This window comes from Cheilinus undulatus, linkage group 5 (genome assembly GCF_018320785.1).
Source record: "Cheilinus undulatus linkage group 5, ASM1832078v1, whole genome shotgun sequence".
In the NCBI taxonomy this organism is placed as follows: domain Eukaryota; kingdom Metazoa; phylum Chordata; class Actinopteri; order Labriformes; family Labridae; genus Cheilinus; species Cheilinus undulatus.
Genome location: NC_054869.1, coordinates 34,888,258 through 34,910,120, shown reverse-complemented (window position 1 = coordinate 34,910,120; position 21,863 = coordinate 34,888,258). Strand labels below are relative to the sequence as shown.

The 21,863-nt window shown below is 38.6% G+C and overlaps 1 protein-coding gene across 1 annotated transcript in view; it reads left to right on the top strand.

Moving 5' to 3' along the window:
- hsd17b4 (hydroxysteroid (17-beta) dehydrogenase 4) overlaps positions 1-21,863 on the top strand; it is a 54,403-nt gene that overhangs the window by 6,269 nt on the left and 26,271 nt on the right. Inside the window, exons 8-12 of the mRNA XM_041787366.1 lie at positions 2,303-2,490; positions 6,647-6,738; positions 6,875-6,899; positions 7,050-7,178; positions 13,477-13,589. Of these exons, the coding sequence (XP_041643300.1) occupies positions 2,303-2,490; positions 6,647-6,738; positions 6,875-6,899; positions 7,050-7,178; positions 13,477-13,589 (547 nt within the window). The remainder of the gene's footprint in view (positions 1-2,302; positions 2,491-6,646; positions 6,739-6,874; positions 6,900-7,049; positions 7,179-13,476; positions 13,590-21,863) is intronic.

Genomic DNA, 21,863 nt, shown 5'->3' with positions numbered 1-21,863 from the left:
CAAGAAATGCTTTAAGTTTGAAGTTGATTTTCTATTAATCATGGTCAATATAATTTGGCTTTTTGGGAAACAGAGACCCCCCCCCCCCCCACACACACACACACACACACACACAACCCTTTTAATGTCAAAGTGAAAGCAGATTTCTACAAAATAATGTCAATTAGATAAATATGTGTAATATAAAATATGTGACTGCATACATTTTCACCACCTTTGAAAGTGACTGACCTAATTCAGCACAAGTCTGGCCAATTGGTGCTAATAGTTGTTATTATTAAAATGGGGATCACCTGGGTTGCAGCGAATGTGTCTCAAGTGATTGTAAAGACACCTGTGTCTGAAAGGACCATTCACTAATTATTCTGTATTCCTGGTTACCATTACACCATGGGGACAAAAGAACACTCCAAGCAACTTAGAGAAATCTGATCTCCTGGAGTTAAGTTAAATTCATCATCAAGAAATAGAAGGAATATGTCACATGTGTAAATCTGCCTAGATCAGGCCATCCTCACAGTGGCTGTGCAAGAAGGAGACTTGTGGGAGAGGCCACCAGGACACCTATGACAACTCTGAAGGAGTTACAAGCTTCAGCAACTGAGAAGGGAGGGACTCTACATAAAACTGCACATCACCACAAACACACCTTTCCCAGTGTGAAGAATTATGGTGGCAGCATCATGCTGTGGGGATTCTTCTTGACATCTGGCCCTTGAAGGCTGGTAAAGGTGGAGGGTAAAAGGATTTTGGCAAAATATAGGAAAGTCCTTGAGGACAATCTTATTCAGTCTGCAGGAGAATTATGGCTTGGAAGATTTATTTTCCAGCAAGACAGTAACCCTAAACATACAGTGATAGCTACACAGAATGTTTTAAAGACAACAAGGTGAATGTTCTGGAGTGGCCGAGTCAAAGCCCGGACCTCAATCCAATGGGAAATTTGTAGCTGGACTGGAAAAGGGCTATTCATGCCCGATCCCTGTGCAGCCTGACAGAGCTCAAATTTAGTGATCAAAGGTCCAAAGCCACTGTGATCGCTCATAAAAGTTAGCCATATATAGAATTAAAATGCTAGTAACAGCACAATTTCACAAAGGTCTCAAAGAGGATAAAATGGTCTAGTGAAGGGATGACACTTTGATCTCAGTAATCAAATGGTTATTCTAGCTCATTCTGAAAATGGAAGTGCACAAGGTTTTTGTTTCAGTGCATTTTCTGTAACCTAATCATTAAAAATGGATGTTAGTTGAAGACTGTGAACCACTGGAGTATCACAGCAACTGGGAAAGCTTTGCTTATTTTATTTATACTGGAGTTTTGCAAACAAATTTACCCTTACACCATGCAAGTAAGAGTTATTTCAGACATTTTTAGGGTTGTTTCTTGCTGTTCTGCTCGAGGAAGTAAGTGAGAGAACGTACTGGGGACATGTAACAACATTTATCCTTAAGTTTTGAGGTTTTTATCCCAGCCAAAGGAGGCAAGGTTACAGTTTAAAGTGCACTGGACCCAGATCCTTGTCTTTCCTAAAGCATTTGGTCATTTGCATTTGCACATGTGAGAACAGTTCTACTCGATGCATACGGGCAGGTTTCAATCTCTGTGGGCAGTCAGCCTCAAAAGAAGATGTTGATGGTGCACTGAGAGTCGTAAACCATGACATAAAGGAGTAAAAATCAGACAAAGTCATGGCAGGAATCTCAACAAGACAAGGCAGATCTGTATAACAGCTTATGCACTGAAGATAATCTGGGTGTTTGCTGTTGCCCTTTTTTATGGCACATTTTGTTTGATGTACAGATTGAAAGATGCATTATACAGGGCTCTTTGAAAGGCTCTTGGAGTACTAGTGCCACAGACCTTGGTGCATAAAGCTTATTGATTTGAAAATATTCTATCACTGCCGGTCCTCTTGTGGTTCTATTGTTGTGTGCTGTGGAATGGATCACTGCTCTCTGATGACCAGCGATTCAGTGTGTTTCAGATGTCTTCAACAGTTAATGTAGCATTTTAACCTCATTACTTTTGCTAGAGTGAATTGAGCTGTCTGCATGAGATTACTAGTAAAATTGTAGGAGTATGACTGTGTGCCTGCTGTGCATACATGCGTTGATTGCAGCATATAGCCTGTGTTAGCATGACTAGCTGCTTATATTTGTGTCCTCGTGTGTGTGTTTATGCATGCATGAAAGCATGTGCCACTTTGTGAGGTCATGTGTGTTTGCAAAGGGCTCGTCTGTGTGTTCCATTACTCTGCAGCGATGTCTGTCACTTTATGCCTCGGGTTGTCTCTGTCCAGAATCATCATGACAGCTTCAGCAGCAGGCATCTATGGTAACTTCGGCCAGGCCAACTACAGTGCTGCCAAGCTGGGCATGCTGGGCCTTTCAAACACCTTGGCCATTGAGGGACGGAAGTACAACATCCACTCCAACACTATTGCTCCCGTAGCTGGGTCACGCCTCACAGAGACTGTCATGCCCCCAGGTAAGCAGAGAGATTAAAAAACATGCTTGATTGCATGCAGTTGGTCTGTATAATTTATACAGAGATGCACTGCTGGGTGTGTGGGTGCACATGCTCTCACACAAGCATGTTTTTAGGCAGACCAAAATAAACAAATAGATTTTAACTGCTTTTTAAAGAACAGCTGCATAATGTTATGCTCATGTAGCATTGATTTACAATATTTAAGGCAGCAGCACTCCTGTTTGACATGCAAATTTGCCATATAAAATTCAAGAACTGTGTTTTCCTTTTTGGGCTGTTTCAACGGCCATGATGCAATTGTGCAGCCAGTAAGTGCTTTAAAAGTTTTAATGTGTCAGCCCCTGATTTAAGCAGGCAGTTCTGCCCCCCTAATTTTACTGTCAGAATTGTCTGTGCTTCCAAATATTCACATAAATGAGAGAAGGCAAGCCAATGACACATTTATGTTTTCATGTTAAAAATATTACTTAAGACAGATGGTAATGCAGCATTTGTTGCCCACAGTTAAAAACATGAATTATAGCTTTGAAAATGTCATACAGAAGGGTATGGTGAGACTGAACAATAAACGTCAATCAACCTTCAAAAGTGACACCATGTCATGGATTTATAGGGGAAGAAATTAAAGCATGGTCTGTCTTGTTTGAAGGAACTTTATGAGCATGAAGACAGCTTATTGTTTTTAGAAAACCCCCAGACTCAGTATCTCTACATTCCTATACATCTCGAGCAGATTGTGCTTGCTCTGTGACTGCAGATCGGTGAACTAACAGGGGTATTAAGTGACAGATTAAAGGAATGGTGCTGTTGTCCTGCCATGCTGATCTAACCGTAGCATCTGTCACACTACACGGTGCCAACTGTCACAGGATGACTTCACCTCACTAAATGACTCGGTTCCATATGTTGGCTTTCACTGACTCAGGCTTTTTTTTAAAACAACAAACAACCAGAATCATCCTGCTAAACACTGTAGACAGCAGGGAAACAGAATGCTTGTTTTTTTGTGATTGAGGAAAAAGATATTTTTGGCTTACATATGGTGTCTGGCGTTGAATTTTTATTCGTTCATACTAGAGATACACTGATGAGAAAATCGGGGCTGTTGCTGATACCAGTGTTTAATTTGAAATACACCGAGATACTTGTGCCTGAATGAAAAGGTAAAAGCCCAGTGAAGAGACCCTTAATTCAAATCATACCTCTGTGTGCTACTGATAAGTTACATAGCCTGTCACATGACTTTTTGCTGCAACAGTCCCAGATCCCCCCGTGCCATGCTAGTGTCCAACATCCACCATGCCAACACAAAGATGTCCTTCCTCTTACCTACCCTACCACATGACCATCACAGCCCAAACAGCATTGCCCCCTTCAGCAGACCCAGACTGTGTACATCCTGGGACTGTCAACACTGATACTTTCTACCTACCCCACCACATAGCCCCTAAATGCCCTCTCTGCCACAACTATTCCTGATGCCTGCCTTACCCATAACAAGAGGCGCACAGAAAACACAAGAGAAGATCAAAAGACAGAGAAAAATCTGAAGAGCTTAGAAAGAGGACGAGGAGAAGCAGAGCCAGGGGGATGTGCCCTCGTTAGTGGTAGAGCTCATCCCTGATGGATCGACCTGTTGCTCTGCCTCCCTCTACTCCCTCATGAAAGTGAGAGTAAATGAGTTTTGTTCTCCTACTTTCACAGTATTTTGGCGACTAACTGGCATTATTCCTACTCATTCAAGCTCAGTCCATCCATTTTCTACACCACTTATCCAGTTTGGGGTTGTGGAGGGCTGGAGCCTATCCCATTTGTCATTGGGCAAGAGGCGGGGTACACCCTGGACTGGTCACCAGCCAGGGCTGACATACAGTGCATTCAAGGAGTATTCAGTCATCCTTCACTTTTTTTTAAATTTTGTTATTCTGATGCTGAAGTTTAAAAAAAAAAAAATTTTATTTTCATTAATCTACACTTAGTACCCCTTTTAGACAAAGTGAAAACAGAATTTAAGAACTCATGAGAGTGGAATTTGCAAAAAAGAAAACCCTCCATGTGGAATCCAAATGGGATTTCATGGGTTTTGCACTGAGGAGAGGCTTCCATCTTGTCACTCTGTAACAAGCCCAGATCAGTGGAGGGCTGCAGTGATGGTTGTCCTTTTGGAACTTTGTCCCATCTCCAGACAGGATCACTGGAGCTCAGTTAGAATAACCATCGGGTTCTTGGTCACTTCTCTTGGTAAGACTCTTGGAGTAGTCCAAATGTCTTCCATTTTAGAGCTACTGAGGCTACTGTGCTCTTGGGAGCCCTCAGTACAACGGAAGTTTTTTATAGCCTTGCTCAGATCTATGCCTTGCAACAATCCTTTCTCTGAGCTCTGCAGACAGTTCCTTTGACCTCATGGCTTGGTTTTTGCTCTGATATTCATTTTCAGCTGTGAGGCCTTCTTTAGTGTGGAGTGTGCCTTTCCAAATGATGTCAGATCAGTTTAATTTACCATAGGTGAACTCCAATCAAGATGGAGAAACATCTCAGCAAAGATTGGTAGAAGTGGGATTAATTTGAGCAAAATTTCAAGTGTTTTGCAAAGGTTCGGAATATTTATGTCAATATGATGTTTCAGTTTTTATTTGTGATAAATTTCCCCCCCCAAAAAACAAAACAAAACAAAAAACAAAAGTTCTGTTGTCATTTTGTCATGACGAGGTAAGGAGTGTAGATTAATGAGATTTTTTTTTCAACTGAAGCATCAGGCTGCAACATAACAAAACTGAAAAAAGTGAGGATGGTCTAAATACTTTCTGAATGCAGTGTATAGAGACAAACAACCTGGCATGCTTACACTCACAACCATGGCCAATTTAGAGTCACCATTTCACGAGACGAGGATGAGTACCCTGCGAGAGCCCACGCATGCACGGGGAGAACATGCAAACTCTGCACACAAAGTCCTGACTAGGACTTGCAACAGCACTAACCCCTGCGCCGCCATGCAGCCCTCATCAGACTTGCTGACTGATTTTAACTGCGGCATCCCACATCTCCTTTACCATCATTAACAAAATATGCCCCTCTACCCCCAGCTCTCTTCCTATAAACTATTGATACAGATATTTTCTTTTTGAATCTCAGTGTTTGCCCTTTTTCTCTTTTTCAAATGAGCAATGCGATTTGATATATTTAAACTATTGCTGCCCTAAATTGTTGTCTCATATCTGCTGATCTTTCTCAGAGGTGGTATAAAACTCCCAAATTGCCTACACTCTATTTTATGTTTGACTGTGTTATCAAATCTGAATTTATCCAACGGGTGACTTTCTTCTGTCCTTTAAAAACCTCTTACTGAGTCAGCAGTCAGGTATTCTAGTTTACCAGTATTACACTGATGCAACACAACAGGTTCAATCAGGTACTGACATTTGTGTATGCCCTATTTTTGAATGTTAGACTGATATCTGTCAGCAAGGCAAAATCTCAACTGATGCCAATGTTCAACTGATACATCAGTGTATTCTGAGTTGTTCAAAGTTGGTTATTTATTCTAAATTGCATATTTTTTGCATATTTTTGTTCCTTTGTTCCTTTCATTTTTATGTTTTTGCGAATATTAAAGTCAGATCACTAAAACAGATTTTGACCTGGAATAATCCTCCCTGCCAGTAAAAAGCTGTTCTTTTTGTGCCTAACTTAACAGAGTATTCAGAGCTTTTAAAATGTTTCATCTGTATGGTTGTAGTTCAGCCAAGGATTTGCTGAAAAAAAAAGCAAAAAAGTACTGTATAAAATCAATCTGAGTGATAGGATTGGAGAAGGAAATACACTAGTTGTATTTTAATGATTTAAGAGCAGCATGGTTTTACTTATGTAAACTAGTAGGAAAAAAAGGCAGCTTTCATACCTCTTCTTCTTCGGTATTTGATGTTTTTTGCTTTGAAGTAAGAGGACAAATGCTTGAGGCTTGTTTAATGTCTTGGACTCTCTACTAGTAGTATTTTCTAAATGAGCACGGCGAATCATTTCTCAATGTACAAACTACAAAACAGGGACTCTGAAGCAGGAGCACTCCTGCTCTTTAGGTCAATTGTATAACAGAAGTGCAGTAAAAACAAGCTCTGCCGTACTTTATGTGTATGTGTCATGCTTTATTTAGACCTAGTGGCATCCCTGAAGCCTGAGTATGTTGCTCCTTTGGTCCTCTGGCTCTGTCATGAACAATGCCAAGAAAATGGAGGACTCTTTGAGGTAAATCTCAAAACACTTTTTTAGGTTGTTAATCTTTAATAACATAAAAGAAGATTTTGCATATGCAGATTTCTTTTAAACAGACATCATTCTTTCAACATGTTTTCTTATCTACTCATGTTTCATGTCTTTTCAGGTCGGTGCTGGCTGGATTGGTAAATGTGAGTATTGTGTGTTTTTCCTGAGGAAATGTCTCTATGCATTTATGATATTGCATAGCCTTGGGTTCACTTGTATTGTATGTGTGTGACTTTTTTTTCATTCTGCCCCTGTTCAACGACCTCTTTATTTATGTGTGTCCATGTGTGCAGTGCGCTGGGAGCGTTCTCAGGGCCACACTGTGAGACAAAAGAACAAACCCATGACTCCTGAGGCAGTCAAGGACCAGTGGGACAAAATCTGTGACTTTACAGACGCCACCAAGCCCACCACTGTACAAGGTTAGCAACGCATTTAATGGCTGAAAACACATGCATATAAACAATAACCTTCTAAATGTGTTTATTGGTTTATGTGAGTGCAATATCTGCACACAGTGGCATCAAGAAACAAAAATTAAATATATGTTTACACATTAAGAGTTTACTTTAAAGACTTGTGGGTCTGCAGTTTATTGGAGAGAAAGACGGAGAAGAAAATCAGAAACAGGGATGAGAGAATGAGTTGCATAGAAGTGTTGAGATTCAGAGTTGAACCTAGCTTCAGTACATGGGGTGCACAAAACAGCTGCTATGGCAAGCTATCCAGTGCCCATTTCTAAGGTTGTTTCTCTTTAAATGTAAATGATTTCAGATCTGTGTCTTGATTGGTCATTTATTTATGTACTTAAACTTTCAGTATCTGTATAAAAGTGTAAGGTGAAGCTTTGTTTCTACATTTAAAGTCTCTGTAAAGTGAAATTGTAATTTGTGTCTTAACACACTTGATATGTTGGAATAAGGTCGCTGTAAACATGTGAAAACTCTGAGATTATGTGTGACTGAATTTTTGATTAAGACCGTTAGAAGTTGTTCATTCCTTTATGGCTTGGTTTAATTTAGGCAGGGCAAATATCTGGGCCCATAACATCATCAGTCTTGATCAGCCTTGATAGGGTATTACCCTGCCCCCCTAATGCTGCAGTGACATAAAATCCCTGTGCAATTCATCTTAATACAGTCTGTTGTTAGCTGATGTCACTGCCTTCACTTAAAGTTAACAGCAAGTTACATGCTGTGTTTTTGTTCATTGTGAGGTAAATTTTCCAAATCTATCAGCCAGGGTGGCCTACGTGTCATTAAAAGTGTCATAATAGAGAGATTTGTGCCAGAAAACAGTACATTTTAACCCCAACTTCTGTCTCTCTGCGCTAGTACAGAACCAGGCAGCTGGTTGAGAGGATTGTATTTGTTAAGAGTGGGTGTGGCTTCATCTTACTCACAAGTGACACACACACACTATCCTTAAGCTAATTTTACTGCCTCATTTTTCATGATTTTGAGGCTTAAGTTTTATAAACTTAGTTATTTTTTTCATAACTAAAACTTGGCCTAGTTGTTCATAATGAAACAGTGGCCTGTCATACAACAAACTTAATATAAAGATTCTTTTTATCACTTTACAGGGACTTTAGATAAATAAAAACATATTTTTTGTATTCCAGTGATTCCTGCCACTGTAGGAAATATGTAGGATAGTGCAGAAATATGTAGCTGCATAATCCTTTGTTTACAAGCTAAAAATTCCTTTGAGGAGTTTTCTATCGGTATGGAACAACAGACTTAGGTAAACACTGATGCCTTTGTACAACCTGAAAACAAGGCAGTCATTGGCGAGATTAACTTCTTTCATAGAGGCTGGTAAGTTTAGGTGTAAGATTAGCAAATTTACAGCAGGTTTAAGATTTTTTGTACATTTTCCACAGAAAATTATCACACTAAGTGATAAAGTTGATGGTTTAAAGAAAGAAGGATGAGATTATTTGCAGAAATGGACAACTAATGCATGTTGAGGAAAATATCAACATTAAATAAGACGCATCACTTTGTACACCAGGAGTGCCAAAATCAACACAACTTGAAGTATCTCAAAGGAGCTTTAATCTTAGGGAATGGGGAAATTCTTATTAACTGCACTAATATGAATAAAGATATGAATATGAATATATACACAAATATAAAAAGATGCATTTTTGGATCCCAAATAGGTAAATAATGTAATTATGTAGCAGGTTATCAGAGTATTTAAACTACTAGAGACATAATACAAATTAATTACAGCTGCACAATAAATTATAATGTCATAGTTATTGCAGTGTTTGCAAAACCACATTTAAAGTCTGGATTAATTGCAATTAAAAAGAGGATTAACTTTATGTAAACAAGCAGTGCTTTCCCACTCAGCATGTGTGCATCTACCCAGTGGATAGAGACAAGAGAAATAATGATGCTTTCACACCAATTTGATGCAGTGAGATGAAGCTTAAGCTAGACATCAGCTATCCTCAGACTAATTGGTGCCAGCGTGGTGGAGGAAGAAAATGTCTTGAATTTTTTTCAAATTTAGGAGGGACATGCTGCAAACTCCAAGTATCATGTATAGCATGAAGAATAGAAACTGTGAGTTGTTGCTAATGGGCACTCTTGAATATTAGTTTTTTTATAGCATTTCATTTTTTTAAGGAATGGAAACAATGCCATTACACGTTGCACATTTTTCTTCTGCCGTGCTGGCCTTTCATGAACAAAAACACTCTGTGTTGATATGGTTTGCTTTCTAACTTTATTTTTTAGCCCATTTTTTCTACATCATTAATATTCACATAATTCGTTTTTCTGTGTTTTTCCATTGCAAAATGTCCTCCCTGACCACTTTATTAGGTACACCTGTTTAACTGCTCATTAACACAAATCTCTAATCAGCCAGTCACATGGCAGAAACGAATGCTTTTAAGAAGTTAGATATGGCCAAGCCGATTTATCAAGTTTAAACCGAGCACCAGAATGAAGAAGAAAGGTTATTTAAGTGACTTTGTTGGTGTTCTGGCAGGCTTTCATATAAATTATACCAAATTCTGACCTGCCATTCAAATGCTACAGCAGAAATTGTGACTCATCAGACCAGACAATGTTTTAACAACTCTCTGTTTATTTTTGGTGAGTACGTGTGAATTGTAGCCTCAGATGTTCTTAGCTGACAGGAGCAACACCGGGTTTAATTTTCTTCTGTTGTAGCCCATCTGCTTCCATGTTTGACATGTACATGTGGAGATCATCTTCTGCATACCTCAGTTGAATTGAGAGGTTATCTGAGTTATGTTGCCTTTCTACATGCAAGTCAAGTCATTCTCATTTGACCTCTGCCATGAATGAGGCGTTTTGGCTCAGAGAACTACTACTCACTTGATACTTTCTTTTTTTTGGCTCATACTCTGTAAATTCTAGAGATAGTTGTCGATAAAAAAAATCCCAGTAGACCAGCAGTTTGTGAAGTACTCACACCAGTCTGTCTGGCACCAACAACTTTTCCACGATCCTAGTTACTTAAATCACCTTTCTTCCCCAGTCTGATACTCTGCTTAAACTTCAGCTTATCGTCTTGACCGTGTCTACATTCCTAAATACACTGGCTTGCTGCAATATGATTAATTGATTAAATGTTTGCATTAATGGGCAGTTGAATAGGTGTAATAAAGTAGTTGGTCAGTGTCTATCAAAGAAAGAAAAACCAAAAAGCATCACTTTGTCTTCATTGAAAGACCACTTTGGTCTCATCAGACCAACAAAACTTTTTTCCACTCAACCATGGAGTCTCACACATGCCTTTTGGCAAACTCTAGTCAAGATTTAATATGAGTGGTCTTCATCAGTGGCTTTCTCTTTGCCCCTCTCCCATAAAGCTTTAACTGGTGAATAACCAGGGCAACAGTTGTTGTGTGTAGGGTCTCTCCCATCTCAGCTGCTGAGGCTTGTAACTCCTTCAGAGTAGTCATAAGTGTCTTGGTGGGCTCTCTCACAAGTCTTCTTGCCTGGTCACTCTGTTTGGGAGGATGGCCTGAGCTAGGCAGATCTTTCCTCTGAGTTGCTTGGTGTGTTCTTTTGTCTTCATGGTGTAATAGTCACCAGGAATATTGATTAACTAGTGACTGGACCTTCCAGACACAGGTGTCTTTGTACTACAATTGCTTCAGACACATTCACTGCACCAAGGTAATCCCAATTTCACAAATTTTGAGACTGCTAGCACCAATCAGCTGGACCTCCACTCAATTAGGTCACTCACTTTAAATTGGGTGAAAATTTATGCAACCACTTGTTTGACATATTTTTGTGTAATTGAAATTACTTTGCAGATATCTGTTTTCACTTTGACATTAAAGTGATTTTTTGTCATAAAAGCTAGATTATATTGACCATGATCTGACCAGGCACTGTAGATCAAGATTTACAGCATAATTTATATGGATAATATATCCAAATAAAATAAATCTAAATCATAATACTAATGCATCTAAAGAGTAAACACAGTTTCTGGGAGGTAGAGGTGTTATTGAGCAGATGTTGTGGTTAGTCTTGTTAATAGCAATTAGTGTGTTGTGTTGGTGAATTACTATGACATGGGAATAAAATGGAACTTTGGATCAATATTTTGTTTAAAAATTAGTACATTTCAAAGTAGGATTACACTTTGTGAAAGGGAGCATATGACAAAAACTAGTGAGCTAAAACTACATTTTTATACTGACAGAATTGTGATTAGAAATAATAAAGCACATGCTCAGTGTAGCTGCCATGTATTCACACCATTTGACTGTGCTTTTGAAAGCGTGAACTCAACATTCAGTCAGTGCAGCTCTTTTTCTCTCAGCTCATCTGTGTTTACAGTGGGTTTAGTAACAATCTGCACAAACAAGATGGTGTTGGAGTTCAGTCGAGTGAGGAGGAGAAAAGAGGCAAAGGTACACTGGATGTCGAGCGCAAACGAGCTTTGTATTGTTCCCTGAAAGGTCTCCAACAAGAAAGCGGTAAACTGTGATTATTGTTTCCCTCCTCCTCCTCCATCCCTCACCACGCTCTCAAATGTACATTCGAAGAATGGGCGGAGGTGTTAACATTAACTGAACGAGGGTGGCAGTCCCACAGGGCGCTAACTGGCCTCATTAGCATGGCTTTGTAGTGCCTCCTCATTTGTAGGTTACTACAGAGACTTGTTGCTGCCTCTTTTGTAACTGCCAGCATCTGAGTGACGGTAATTACTCCTCTGTTCTCCCCAGTCTCACTCCTCATTTGTTTTAGCTGTCATCTTTTTATTTGTTTTTGTGGAATCTGTTTAGATATTCACGGCATGTGATACTTTCCTTTACCTTCAAATGCAAACAGAATCAAAGAGAGAGGGTTCAAGTATGAAAACAACTCAATAGAAATTGGTCACATGACACTCACAGCTTCCATTAATGTTACAGCCGTCCCTGGATTCCTGTGTTTGATTGAAATGATCGGTGTTTGTTATTATCTTTCCTGAGTTCTGAATATTTCATTTAGATCCATTTAGAATTAGACAAAATCATTTGAGATCAAGAAAATAAAATTTTGCTTATTACAGCAAAATGGCCGTATTTAGGGTTGTTCCTTTTGTCATATGTGAGGGACTCTAACTTTAATTCAGAGATACCAGGTCATAAATGATGATACAATCATGTGTCTAGGTGTAAGCAGCCTCAAGATTTACACAATAAGGTGATCTGAAACTTAATGAGACTTAATGAGCCGGTCTCATTGGATGACTTTAAGGTGATTTTTAATGACTTGGAGGCTAGTAGTTGTTCTGCCTGATATATTTTAGTACGAATGTCAGCTGTTTCACTTGTTTTCATTATCTTCTAATGTACAGTGTATCTTGTTTATACAGCTACTCATTATTTGTAAGAAACACTGTTAACAGTGCTACTGCTATCTTGACCTCTTGGAAAAAGGAATTTTTAATCTCAGGATCCCAGGCACCATGAAGAGTTCTGAGTAAGGTATGGAAAAAGGTGATCTTTTGGGCCTTTATTGATAGGAGAGTGAAAGAAAGGGTCAGATCAAACTATTTTTGCTGACCTGGATGTTCAGTTGCATTTACCAAAGTGTATAATGAAAGAATACAGCAGAGAAACAGAGATTCTAATGTGTCACAAACTTCTACATGTAGCAACACTAGGATGCCAAAGAGAGCAGAAAAACTTGTCTTGTCGTTTTGTATTGCACCAGCTGCTTTTATTCACTACATTTACTATCAAAACTGAGTGTTCACATGAAGCAGCAAAAGCACTTCTCTTAGCTTTAAATAATTCAACGTTAAGCGTCGGTTAAAAAAGAGCAGCCAATCATGAAGTAATGAAATCTAATAATTCTGAATCTGTACTTATGCTGCCTCAAGGTTGAATAGCATAGTGTAACTTATCAAAACACCAAAGCACAACAATACTAAACACAATTTCATTCTGTTGTAAATCAAAAGATTACGATTTTAGTGGTTAAATTATGCAGTGATCCCCTATATAAGTTTATAAATGGATAAAAGATTAGTCATCAAGCTAAAGACAGGCACTGAGAGGACAATCACAAGCCTATTTAGAGCTTTTTTGCATGAGAAACAATATAAATGTTTTTCATCACACAAAGTAGGAAGGACTTGCATGCCAGATTTCTATTTTCTGTGTTTGAGTGTCTTGTTCAGTGTGTTTCCACTTTCTCTTCTCCTCTCCTTTCTTCTCTGTAGAGTCTCTCCAGTCTGTTGTGAGTGTGCTGTCTCGAGTGGAGTCTGAAGGAGAGGTTGGTGCCAATCCAACAGCTGGTGCAGCATCTGCAGCGTCCACTTCAGGGATCAATCCTGTAAGTACAAATGGCCAGTGGTTCTTCTTTTTTCAAACAGCTATGGACAGGGCACGTGCGGGTCTCATAAGGTAAAAAATTCTTTTTCCTAAAAGCAGGCTGTAAAGGGCTTTAAAACGTCTGTCTTGAGTAGTATCTTTTTGCCTGCTTTGTGAGATAGCATAATTTAGAAAATGTGCTTGCGTGCAGCTCAGCGGTAAATGGAAATCCTGCATACTTTACATGCATACGTACTACATACATACGTACATACTGGACAAAGAGTGTAATAGTAGGAACAGCTGATTGTATGTGCTGGAGGCTGTTGATCCCATTTTTAATGCCATTTTTACCTCCACCAAGGAGGTTATGTGATCAGCAGGGTTTGTTTGTTTCTTTGTTTGTTAGTTTGTTAGCAAGATAACTCAAAGAGTTATGGACGGATTTTGATGAAATTTTCAGGAAATGTCAGAAATGGCATAAGGAAGAACTGATTAGATTTTAGGAGTGATCCGGATCATGAAAAGCTGTTTTTTAGATATAGTACATTATACGGACACAATACCAAGTATTCAACCGCCTGACCATTACACCATCAGAAACTGTAATGACAGAAGTTGGCCTCCTTTTACAGCTGTAACAGCCTCCACTCTTCTTACAAGATTTTGGAGTGTTTTCAGTGGGAATTTGTGCCCATTCATTCTGTAGAGCATGATGTTGGATGAGAAGGCCTGGCTCCCAATCTCCATTCCAGTTCATCCCAAAGGTGCTTGATGGGGTTGAGGTCAGTGCTCTGTGCAGGCCAGTCAAGTTCTTCCCCGCCAAACTCATCAACCATGTCTTTATAGTCCTTTTTTTGTGCACTGGAGCACAGTCATGTTTGAATAGAAAAGGGCGTTCTACAAAATGTTGCCACAAAGTTGGAAGCACAGCATTGTACAAAGTGTCTTGGTATGCTGAAGCATTAAGATTGGCCTTCACTGGAGATAAATAAGGCATCTAGACCAAACCCTGAAAACAGACCCATGCCATTTCCCCTCCTCCACCAAACTTCACTGTTGGCCCAGTGCAGTCAGGCAGGTAATGTTGACTGCCAAACAAATAGCTCCAGAGAACATGTTTCCACTGCCTCACAGTCCAGAGTTGGTTTACACCACTCTATATGACGCTTGGCATTGTACTTGCATGCAGCTGCTCGGCCATGGAAACCCATTTCATGAAGCTACGACCGCACAGTTTATGTGCTTACATTAATGCCAGTGAATGTTCAGAACTCTTCAGCTATGGAATTAGCGGAGCATTGCTGATTTTTACGCACCAGGCGCCATAGCAGTTGTTGACCCCACTCTGTGTTTTCATGGTCTTTTCTCTCTGTGGCTGAGTTGGTGTTGTTCCTAAATGCTTCCACTTTCTAATAATATCACTTACAGTTAACTTTGGAATATCAGTCAGGGTTGAAAATTGTTGTTGTTGTTGAAAATTCACAAACAGCTTAATTGCAAAGGGGGCATCCATCACAGTACAACCCTTGAAGTCACTGAGCTCTTAAGAGCGACTTATTTTGTATCATAATTGTTTGCAAATGGAAACTGCTAGGCTAGGTGCCTGATTTTATATACCTGTAGCAATGGGTCTGATTGAGACAGCAGAATTTAGTAATAAACAGGTGTGGCCAAATACTTTTGTCTACAAAGTGTCTATGGGATATATTTTAACAGTGAAGTCCTTTTGTATACTGATGATAAAAAAAGCCAAGATGGCTTAGGAGTGCTGCTTTCACGTATTTGTAAATATCAAACACTCTTAGGTCTCAAGGAAAAGTTCATGATACCATAAACGGGGGGGAGGTCAGACATGTATTATGTATGCTAAAAAGAGTCATAACCAGAAAAAACTAAGGCACACTGTGTTGAGAAAGTTAAAAAGCCTTTAATAAATGGGCTAAAGCGCCTACGCGTTTCAACTCACAAAGTCTTCATCAGGGCATTTAAAAACAAGTGACTGTCCACAGATTTTCAAGGCTGTGGCAGCTGCCTTGCAGTCAGTCAACTGCTTCTCAGGTGCAGTGAAAAAAGTGGGTGTGTACTCTTAATTGGTGCACTCCAACAAAGCAAACTCAGAGCAAGAACAATAGTTATTCAATCAGCAGTTACAAAAAATAGACATCAAAAACAATAAACATGATCATAAAGGAAAAGCAAAAAGTCAAAAACATGACAAAGAACATACAAGATAATGGTCCCACAGAGTTCTCCCATTCTTTTGCTAATCTTCATATCTAGTGAGGGGGAAAATGACCTACAGGTATGGGGTGTAGTCCAGCTCCTCATTTAGTGCTGGACTTGTTGTAGTCTTTAGCTTGAAAATCCAACAGGGTAAGTTGTATACTGAGTTTGTTTTGTCTGAAATTGCTGCATGTTATAAAAGAAATATGGTCACATGTTGTGATGCTCATACACTGACGTACACTGACTCCAGATCTTGAGTCTGTAATTATTTCTTCACATTAGGTTCGATTTTTTTTTTTTTTTTTTTTTTTTTTTTTTAACCTTTTTTGCAGTCACCCATATCATTTTATTGACATCTCAGTACTGTGGCTGTTGCTCCTTTTCTCTATTTCTTTTTCTCCCTTTCACTGAAACAACATCTGCAACAATGTACTGCCAATACAATATGTGGATATGGGCCATGAATCATCACAGATAATGGCTTAAATTTGTATATACACTCATAACAAAGAGTCAAACAGAACTTCCGTCTTTTTGAGAGCTATGAATAGAGCTTTGACAACATGCTGAAAGAGATACACGTCTTTAGAACATGAAATAAAAATGTGTCCCTTTGGATCATCTTTTACTTTCAAATCAGAATTCGTTTCCTATGATGATAATTTAATTTCTGCTGATTTTGCTAAACTGCTTTATAAACCATTATCTGCCAATGACAACATTATGCAGAAGAAGTTATGTATTCCTATACGTAACTTCATCCAGGTCAGTGGTTCTCAACTGGTGGGTCAGGACCAGGGCTTGACATTTATACCCCCCAACTAGCCAAATGCAGGTGGATTTCGACCGTGGCGGGTAGCAGCATGACTCTAACTAGCCGAGATGGCGGGTTGAATTTATCAGTGTCACAACTAATTCTTCACTCTGACCATGCTTGTCTATTAGCCATTGTGATTTAGGTTTGTTACAGAGAGGCCGTTCAGCACATAAAGGCTCCAGTTTCCCTCCAAAATAACCGAAAAGGCTGGTCTCTTCATCCATTCGTGCATTTTTACGCAGCGCCAAGGGCTTGCATGACGCACATTAACATGATACCCACACACATATACTGATACACACACACTGACGTGCTGGTAATGTACACTGAAGGTTTATTTCTGTTTAGGAAAAATGTTTCAGAATGTTGGAGGATAAACTCAGACCTGAACTTTCTCCTTCTGCTTTAGAGCTTCTCTCTGTCCATGGAGGATCAGTGTGTCAGTGCCGTTTGTGTGTGTGTGTGCTCCAGCTGTGTGTCTCTGTCGCTCGTGCGAGCCAAGGTGTGTAGTGTGTCTGAACATTGTTTGATTAATACTCCATCTATAATCTTTGTTTGTTAAGGCCAATCTAAATGATCAAACCTTCGCAAATGTGTGCATAATTTAAATGTAATTAAAACCTTTGATATGTTTGTATAATAATTTGCCATATATCGATAATTAATGGATATAGAAGATGAGAGAAACTCCAAAACTTTAAATCAGTTCACTGAGGCAGTGAGAAACAGAGGCAAAGGGATAAAAGTCTGTAACTGTTCACTTAGGAGTCAAAGAGAATTCAACTAAACAGGGATTTTTTTTTTTTTTTTGCTTCTAATATTAAACAACAGATAGTCCAGTTGTTTAATGTTTTCCAAATGTGAGCTTCATGCACTAAATTTAAGTCATCTATTATTAAAACAGATATTTTGATTAATTTTGGACACACATATGAAGACAATTCCACCATACAGTTTAAAAAGGACTAGAGCAGAGGACAGGAGAAGTTTGACAGTCAACATTCTCTGGTGGAGATTTGTCAGAGTGAAAATTAGAGACGTTCTTGTAATCTGCTGTAGTTTTTTCCTAATAAACAGCCAATTAACAGCATTTTAATATGAGCATAAACTTAATAACCATTGAAGAAAATAAAAATCTAAGAGTCTTGACTCTTAGATGACTGTCTCTAACAGCGAAGTATGACATATCTCTGTAGTGTGCTGTGTATAGGGAGAGGTGCTTTACACCGCTTTCCATATTATTATGCAAATGACATTTTTCTCTTATTTTCCTAAATATTAATGCAAATGAGAAAATATTTTTCAAGTCATCAGCTGTTAGAGCATAATTCAGATGTTTTTGAACAGACTTCATAATGATAACCATTATTTTTTTTTAATAAAAACCTCAAATGCACTGTTCCACATTATTATGCAAAACAGAATTTTACAAGATTTTATAGGTTGTAAAGAACTGGAAATGGTCATTCAGTGAATTTGCAGCATTAGGAGGTCATATTTACTGAAATCAAAAGCTATTTTAATCAAAAACATTTTAACAGGCAAAGTGTATTAAGAGGAGAGCTGATATTGATCATATTGAAGAGGGAAAGTAGAGCTTATGTGTCATATCATACCCTTTGTACCAAATTTGACATATAGCTCATGGTTTCCAAACACCAAAATGGCTAGTGGAAATACCGAGTGGCTCGTAAGTTTGCAAAACCGCTAGCCACCTTAGCTGGTGAGCAAAAAAGTTAATGTCTAGCCCTGGACGGGACCCAAAGGTGGGTCGAGAAGTAGTTTTCAGTGGGTCGCGACTAGGTGTCTGAAAAACAATGATGGCCAAAGTACTGAAGTCCTTACTGGACATGCATTATACCTTTTATTTTACCCTGTTTTACTATCAAATTGGGTACATTTAAATGTTTGATTAATATTTTAACTAATTAATCTCCTCGTCTTGCAATAAATGGCTATTTTTCCCATGATAATGAAGTATTTTTACAGGTTCTTTAGAAAACTGGCAAAGATTGATACATAATGATGGGGAGAGAGGGTATAAAATGTCAGTGTTATCTCTTTTCTTTCTTGATATCAGGTGTTTTGGTCCAATCATGCTCCAAACTGCCACCTTTTCAATTAACAAAACATGCATTACTGAATATTTTTGTAAACTTGGGTCACGATCTGTTGTTGGACAGATTGGTGGGTCCTGAGGCCATACTAGTTGAGAACCACTGATCTAGGTAGAGCAGCATTTCACATTAAAAATGCACTGGGCTTTTGGCTCATTGTTCAGTAATCCCTCTAAAGTAAAGGAGGCTGTGTGGTCTTCCTTTTGAAATAACTAGGAACTGACTGTAATGGAAGTTAAAAGTTTTTGATTATTGTTTCATCAAATGAACATCCATGTTAAAAATCAATGAAAACTTGAATGTTATTGTTAAATGGATTAACAGATGTTTTCCCAGCTCTGTTCACTCTGAAACCTGTTTTAGATTTCATTCAAAGTGGTATCAAAAAGGTCATAGAGTAAGGTTGGTGAACTTTACAAAACAACTTAAGTACAATAACAAATGTATGGGTTTTGGTGATGGATTTGTAAAAACAATGAGTCCTTCTTCCATCACATTCTCTGATTTTACCTGCATTGTTTCCTTACTTCTCTCTGTCTATCCTTTCTTCTTATTTCTTTTTATTAAACCTCATTTTATGTGGCATGTTTCTCCTCTACCTCATTTGCCTCCTCTCTATCATGTCTCTGACTGTGACTGTTGCAGCATCTTTGACGGCTGGCTGCTAATAAGTTCTGAAAGTGTTGAGCTGTTAAATCTCAGACTGTTTCAAAAATGGCAACTCATGACTCTTTAATTCCACCGCACTGTATTTAGTCGGGGACATTAATAACTTTCTGAGCAGAGCTCCTACAACATACATGAGTACTTTGATGTCTCCCGTAAATATGAGACGGTGACGCACCAGATAGGTGTCAGCCCAGATTAGCTTTTAAAACGCGATGAACAAAAGACGCTGCAGCACAATAGCTGCAGCAAGGGCTCCCTCGACGGCTGCTCCTTCACTTCATCGTGTTCCCTATCATTGAATAACAGAAAGTGAACTGGTTACATTTCACACATGGCTGAGTGGCTTAAATAAAACATTCAGCCACAAGTTTTAGTGTACCACATTAAATAATTATCCCCAGAAACAGCCTCCATTTTCTGTTTAGCCAGCTGTAGCAGGCAGTAGTGAGAATGAGTCAACAGATTAATCCGCATCTGAAATACGGCTCAAACAGGTGACTGAACCTTTTCCTTACCATGGCAGAGTTGCATGCATGTTATAAACAAATGGCTGATTGGGGTGTTCATTGGCAACTGGCACAGCATGAATCTGTGAGCTTATCTGTTTCTAAATACACATAGAAATATTACTCCTCCATTATAATCCACACCATATAATCATAAAACCAACTGGTTTGAATTGAGCTACAGACGTTTTACAGATGAGATAAGGATGATGTAGAAGTAATAATTAGACTGGGCTGTATTCTCTCATAACAACCACAATCCAGTGTCTAGATATTCCCTTACTCCAATGAGTAAAATCTACATTTACCAACACAGTTTTATTTATATTTATAGAGCAATGCCTGCAAGCTAGTACTGGCAGAAAGCTTGAGCTGTGCTGATTTCACACTTGACATGTGCCATTAAATCTATGACCTAACAAACATCCTCCAAATTTGTGGTCTACTTGAGCAACAAGATTTCTGGTGCCCCCCTCTGCCATTGCCAACTCTGCTTCTATCAGTGCTGAGCTCTTGCTCTCAACCCCAACACCACACCAGCATCCACCTGCAGGCTCTGACAGGGATATATGAGATACTATCTCATCATTCTGCATTTAAATAAATCTGTAAGGAAAGGAGAGGGAGTTGCCAAACTGAAATTATGATGCTGCAATAAACATTTTTAGCCGTTACAACATTAGTTGTCTGACTGAACTATATATGAATGTACATAAATTAGTAGAGATGCACTAATTTTAAGATTGAGGGCCGATGCTGATACTAATGCTGATTTTTATTACTTCTTCTGGTGTAACATTCCCACAGTGCCAACATTTTCTCTCTTTGTTTCCCTCATGAAACAGATTAGTTTGTCCAACAGGTCACATAAATCTCTTCTCTGAATCAGCAGTTAGGTGTGCTAAATGAAAGTATTAAAATGAAACAACAGCAGCTCAAAATCTTCTACTGACACTGGTGCAAGCCCACATTATTTGCTGATAGCTGGTGTTTGGTCGATACCAATGTTTTTTTATTTCTGGCAAAACTGCCAGTTTACGTTTTTAGTCCCGTGGCAGGTAACACAAGGCCAAATACCTCAAGTTTTATTAAAGAAAGAGCTTACAGCAGTTATCCCAGATATAAAATAATAGATAAAATATTCTAGTTGACTCTGACAGCTGCTGCTGCCTGAAGTGGGCCAAGACAACGAGAAAACCCTACACAATATGTTACATATATACACATGCATACAACCATAAATCATCCATACAGACAAAAGAATAGGGACATGTACATTTAGCAGTTATAATATACATCTGCAATGCATACATACATTTGTATATTTATACATGCATTGCACAGAACAGAAAGATAAATATAAAATGCAATGCCTATTGCTGCAACTGAAGTATTAGAATATTAAATATTTATATTATTTAAATCCTCAACAAAACACTAACATGTTTTTACTCACTATTTTGGGTTAAAATACAAAATATGCTCCATGGCAACAAGAGCCTGTACTTTCAGGTTTTGTTCTGCAGGAAAATTGTCCTCAATAAACACCACTTTAAGGCTCTGGAAGAGTCAATGCAAAGTTAAAAACAACCCCTAACATTTAGGCATGAAAGTATTACATTACATTAGGCTTGAGTTCAACTCAGCCACTTAGATGTGCTTTTGCAAGATCCTTTTTTAGACTGATAGAAGCTTCAAAACTCAAGCGGGCTATTTATTGACAGGGTTGTTACAAAAAAATTATATGCTTGGATTTGAAAGTAGTCAAAAAAAAAAAAGATAACATGGCACAGAAAATAGAAATCACATGTGAACAATATTGGTATCGTCTTGCTTTTAATAACCAAAAATTGCAGCAAACTTCTGCACACTGTATAAAAAGCATGAATACACTTACAACATTTTGATTCCATATCACTGCCATGTTATTCATGCAATATAGACAGTGCCACCTCCTC